The 6,000-nt window shown below is 36.8% G+C and overlaps 1 protein-coding gene across 1 annotated transcript in view; it reads right to left on the bottom strand.

The window, feature by feature from the left end:
* IMPG1 (interphotoreceptor matrix proteoglycan 1) overlaps positions 1-5,714 on the bottom strand; it is a 168,580-nt gene extending 162,866 nt beyond the window's left edge. The window contains exons 1-3 of the mRNA XM_044003434.1: positions 5,632-5,714; positions 3,742-3,763; positions 2,595-2,658 (exon numbers count right to left, since the gene is read on the bottom strand). Of these exons, the coding sequence (XP_043859369.1) occupies positions 2,595-2,658; positions 3,742-3,763; positions 5,632-5,714 (169 nt within the window). The remainder of the gene's footprint in view (positions 1-2,594; positions 2,659-3,741; positions 3,764-5,631) is intronic.
* Positions 5,715-6,000: the final 286 nt, after the last annotated feature.

Consider the following 6,000-nt stretch of genomic DNA (forward strand, 5'->3'; position numbering starts at 1 on the left):
AACACGAGTCTGCTGTTGGATGGAGAGATGAGTCTTTTCTAATAGATGGAGCACAAGATGGATGGCAGCTCTCCAGGGTTCTATTCTATCTAGGGTGTTGGCTCCACCACTTTTATCTTGTATGACTGAACATTTTTTTTTAGCACTTTTGGCCTCAGTTACTCTGTCTGAAAATGGGGAAAAACCTTGGGAGGTAATGAACTAAGTAAAAGCCCCTTTCAGCTTGTATATAGAAAAGTACTCAATACATTTTTAAGGCTTCTGAAAGTATTATTAATGTCTGCAGAACAGTTTGATTGCTCTGTGTGGATCTGAGTATTAAGTGTCAGTAATGAGTCCATTATGTTTCAGAGTGGTATTTAACTGAATGTGTCTTTTGTTTGTTCATAAACACAGCAGGAATAACAATGGCGCCAAATTAGCCCAATTAGTGGCATTTGGGGTAAGAAATACATAGATTTCTGAAGAGGAAAAGACTCATTAATTTGTGGTCCTGGCTTTTCTCCTCAGTTTTGCCTTTTGGTGTCTTTTCTTAAGCCTTCTCTGAAGGGCAATTATGAAAGTGGGAGATTCATTCTGTTAAAGAGAATAGGCATGGCTGAATGGAGAGGGGAGGATACCAAATGAATTAAGATGACTTTACAATGGGCCACAGGAAGGCTTTGTCTCCTAAAGAATGACTGAATATAAAAGGGAGAATATTTGTCTGCTGAATAAAAATGCATACTTAGAAACATTTATCACTGTTGTATAGCTCTCCATCCCTTGTGACTCAAGTAGGGGTACAAGCAGTGGGAGTAGGATTTCAATAAATAATTATAGAGGGCCATGCTATAGTTAGGAACTTGATGTAGCATTTCCACATATGAATTCTAATTTTTGCTGGGGGGGGGGTTTGGGAAGAATAGCAGAATAATTTATGTTAAGCAGGATTTTGGCATGTACTTTACCTTGGACTGAGAGAAGAGGTACATACCCTCTCAAGTTTTGTTCTCCTCCCCTCCTCCATCCCTTCCACAATTACAATGGTTTTGGCTGACTTGGGTCTCTTTTGCTATTTAGGCTGAAATCATAAATTAAGATTCAAAGTTCCCTCCTTCTGTCTGACCACATGTACTACAGGCACCATAAGTAGAGCTCTTGGTCTCTAAGGTGGAAACTCAATGTTGTTCAGTGACCCCTTACTCTTTACACCAAACTGTCTTGACATCCCCAACCCCAGTGGTAACATTTCTCTACTTCTTATAGGAGAAAGAAGTTTGGGATCCTCTAAGAGAGATGCAGGAATGAGAGGAGAAACCATGGTGATTGCAGAGTTTAACCTTGGATCCTGACAAAATGACCAACAGTTTGTTACACAGTGCTGGCCATTTGTTTTTGTTTTTCTGTGTGTTTTTTTTTTTTTTTGGTGAGGCAATTTGGGTTAAGTGACTTGCCCAGGGCCACACAGCTAGTAAGTGTTAAGTATCTGAGGCCGGATTTGAACTCAGGTCCTCCTGAATCCAGGGCTGGTGCTCTATCCACTGTGCCACCTAGCTGCCCCTGGCCATTTGTAATAAACAAAATGGTGCCATTTATTTTTGGTTTCTGTGATACATGCTCTGTTTGGTTCCAGTGTATAATCAACTATTATGTAATAGAATCCTAGAAAGGACCTTAGAAGTCATCTAGTCCAACCCCTGTCATTTTACAAACAAGGAAACAGTCCCAGAAAAGGGAAATAACTTGCCTAAGGTCATATAAGTAGCAGACCTAGTATTTGAACCCTGAGCTTCTGACTCCTAATCTAATGCTCATCCTCCCCCACATAGGTTATCTCTTTTAAAAAATCTACTCCCCCACGACAGTCTAATTAATCTCCAAATTTATGAAGCAGATGCTATGCAATTACTATAACCTGAAAAGTTTTCAGAGGATTATTAATATTCAGATATAGGGGATATAGAAGGCAGCCAGGTTTTCAGGATTGAAGATTGACTGTGGAAAGCAGTAGGTCAGTTCAGCGTTACATAATTAGCCCATATGCTTACTATTCTGTTATTAATATAATATGGGGCCACCAGGTAGCCATGACACTTGTTTTCTCTCTCCCTTCCTTCCTTCCTTCCTTCCTTCCTTCCTTCCTTCCTTCCTTCCTTCCTTCCTTCCTTCCTTCCTTCCTTCCTTCCTTCCTTCCTTCCTTCTTTCTTTCTTTCTTTCTTTCTTTCTTTCTTTCTTTCTTTCTTTCTTTCTTTCTTTCTTTCTTTCTTTCTTTCTTTCTTTCTCTTTTCCTTCCTTCCTTCCTTCCTTCCTTCCTTCCTTCCTTCCTTCCTTCCTTCCTTCCTTCCTTCCTTCCTTCCTTCCTTCCTTCCTTCCTTCCTTTTTTTGAGGCAATAAGGGTTAAGTGCCTTGCCCAGGGTCACACAGGTAGTAAGTGTATGAGGCTGGATTTGTACTCAGGTCCTCTGGACTCCCAGGGCCAGTTTTCTATCCACCTCACTATCTAGCTGCCTTTGTTACTTGTATTTTTTTAAAGAAAGGCTCAAGTCTCTTGAGTGGTTTCAGGTGTGCTGCCACAGATTAGTGGACAGATGGTTAAAGAACCTTTCATTTACCTGGCTTCCTTTGGTCATAGCGAGATTCTTCGAAGGTGCCATATTGTCTATTTGCCTCGAGGCTCTGAAATGACACACCATGCCAGAATGGGAAGCACAAACAGACAGCAAAAGGGGTGGGGGTTGGGGGGCAGAGGTAATGTGATTGGATCTGTCTTAATCTATACCTTTCAGAAGGACTGCTCTGCTGCCAGTTCTGGAACAGGGATTATGACCTATACTCAGAGGAACAATGAGAAAAATTTCTTTTTTTCTTATCCATGTAATTTTATGGAATGAGAACATGTCCCAGGAGTATTGGATCAGAAGGCAGCATAGTATCTTTCCATGCAAATTTTCTGGCATTTCACAGCTACTAAAATAATTACTCTGCAGTTTGTGAACTAATAATAACTTAGTTAAAGGTTTCATTTTGTATTCTGACCAAATGTGATACAAAAGGCCCAAACTTTTCATAAACACTTTCCTTGACTGGGTTTGGCAAGGGTGGATTTGATCTCTTCCTCTCTGAGGAAAACTCCACAGAATCTCATAAGCAATTAAATGAAATGATTTATGTGAAATGGAGGGATAAGAGCAGAGTGGAGGGTGCTTTGAAAAATCAATGGCCACTAACATTGGTATTTAGGGAACTCATGTTTTCCTAGGGAAAAAAAGGGTCTTAGAAGTGTACTGAAACCATTGTTCTCTGGGACAATGAATAGAACTATGCATCTTTTGGAAAGCTAAAAGTAATTTCATTTCATGGAAAATTCTGAAACCCCAAAGACTAAAGATTTGAATCTATGGTTTTATGAAACTATAGTTAGAGTTTGACCTACCTAAATAAAGCCTTCAAAATGTTGGAGCCTACTAGTATGACCCTGGCTAAAGCTTATATAAATTAATTTCTTTAAAAAAAGGTTATTTTAATGATTTAACCTTACTTTCTATCCCCCATTTTCCCCAGCCATTCTGTGTGTAGACACATCCATACCCAACAATTAATCGCACATAGGAAAGTATGTTTTGGAATAAATATAATTTCATTAATTCAGGCATGTAATTCAAGTTTCATTTAGAGTATAAAAGTCAGGACAGTTGATACATCTTAAGACTTTGTATATGATGCAGGCATATTATAAATTATATTTTTTCATGAACTTACCTCATTTGATTTCTTAGTATACCTGTCAACAAATATTGTATGTCAAAAGAGATGTGATAGATAATTAAAAGACCATTCAACTAAGAGGATATCTTAGCAAATTGTGGTATACAAATATCATATAGCATTGTGCCATAAGAAGTAATGACAATGAATAATTCAGAGAAAAACTGGAAGACCTGTATGAACTGAAGCAGAGTGAAGAAAGGAAAACAATATATACAATGGCTGCAATAATGTGAAATGAACATAACAACAAAAAGAAACTGATCTCAAGTTAATGCAATGACTAATATTGGTCGTAGAGGACAGATGATGAAACACATTTTCTTCTTAGTGGGAGTTGGAGGGAAGGGGAGTAGGATATTATGGCACATAACTGCTGTATCATTTGACTTTGCTGAACAATCTCTCTTTTTTAAAAAAGAGGGTTCTACTGGAGAAGGTTGTATTGGGAAATGATAGTTGCAAAAATCCCTCAAAGCACTGATATAACTTTTCTTAAGTAACAAAAGCTATGTTACTTTTAAAAGCTAAAGAGTTTATTTTTTAAAAACTGATTTGAGTGGTGCAGTGTGTCAACTCAAACTAATTTGCACATATATATATATATACACACACACACACAGGCATAGCTCATGTTAGATATGTTTCATGGCATCTTGATCTTTAAATAATGAAATTTTACTATTTGTAATGCACCAACATTAATTGGAAAGAATTGTTTATTTGGTAGGTAGGCTATTTTCTTATGTAGTAAAAATACCCCTGTAACATGAATTTTAAATAGATTATATCAATGATGAAAGATTAAGGAAATGTAAACCACAAACTTATCCAGATTAAAAAAAAAATAACTTGCATGTTCTTCAATGATGTCAAAGAGAAATTAGACAATGATTGAAAAGAAAGTGGTGCTTAGAGGTAATTGCAGGTATTAATTAGTTAACCCAGACAGGTACTGTCTGCTTTTGCTTTCTCTTAGATGCTTTATAATCTGTTCTGTTTTTTGTTGCAGTTTTCTTAAAGACATGCAATCACTGCAATAGATTTTAAAAATGGTTTATTCCAGATGTCTTCAAAAGGTTGTGAACCATTTAATCACAGGGATCATACTGAGGGAGAAAACAATTATATCCTGAAACAGATGTCTGCTAGTATACATAATTTCTTTTTCTATATTGTGGCTAATTCTTAGACTTGTTTTCTTTATTAGTCATTTGCAGATTAGCCCTAAGAACTGTGTGTTTTCTTTTGTTAGGCATTTGCAGATTAGCCCTAAGGACTGTGTGTGTGTGTATGTGTGTGTGTGTGTGTGTGTGTGTGTGTGTGTGTGTGTGTGCGCGCGCGTGCTTTCTTTCCATATATACTAAAAAAAAATCTTTTTGAGCATATCTTAGTTGCAATCGTGGGAGACCCCCCCCTTTTTTAATGAAAAAGGATTTTTAGACAGAAATCTTCCTATTTCAGATGATTTGATTAGATGAAGGTTGTGATGCCTGTTCATGAGCAATTTCAAATGATATAAATTATATTTTTAGACTTCACATTTAGAGTCTTCACAAAGAAACCAAGAAGTATCTATTTCAGGGACATAACATTGCTACTGCTACTTGTCATGCATGCCTGAAATGTATTCGGCATCTTATAATAAGAATTGTCTGCAGTAAAATCACATAATGCAAGGTTTTTTGAGTCAATTCTCCTTTTCAAGTAACTTCTAACTTAAAGCAACTAATGCTTATTGCAATTTAACTTAAGGTTTTGCTGTGAATGTTCAACCAGTTCAAAATAATTTGTGGCTTCTTTTACCTTAAATGTTTGTTTCCAATAAGACTTTATATAAAAAAATAATTAGCATAGACACCAATTATTTAAATAAGAACTTACCTTGGAATCCTTGAACTTGGAGACAAAGTCCCAAAATACAAAATATCAGTCCAGTTTCCAAATGCATTCTTGTTATCGATCATGGGCTACTTCTGATGACAGTCAGTTGGAAAAAAAAATCCCTTTTATTCCTGTCATGGGTGTTATTTTAAAAGCAAAAGAATAACTGAAATGGCCAACAGAAGTCTTTCTTTAAATTCTTCCTGTTATGAAGCTTATTGATTCATGCATTTGTCTATGTCAAAGTCCTGAGGAGGAATCAGTGTAACAGGTACCAAAGTATAGATCATGAACCACCAATCTTCTAGGTTTTCCGGTCTATCACAAAAGACCAAATAGGTGTGCTGGTTTCTGGGAAAAGGCCGTCAG

This window comes from Dromiciops gliroides, chromosome 4 (assembly GCF_019393635.1).
Source record: "Dromiciops gliroides isolate mDroGli1 chromosome 4, mDroGli1.pri, whole genome shotgun sequence".
In the NCBI taxonomy this organism is placed as follows: domain Eukaryota; kingdom Metazoa; phylum Chordata; class Mammalia; order Microbiotheria; family Microbiotheriidae; genus Dromiciops; species Dromiciops gliroides.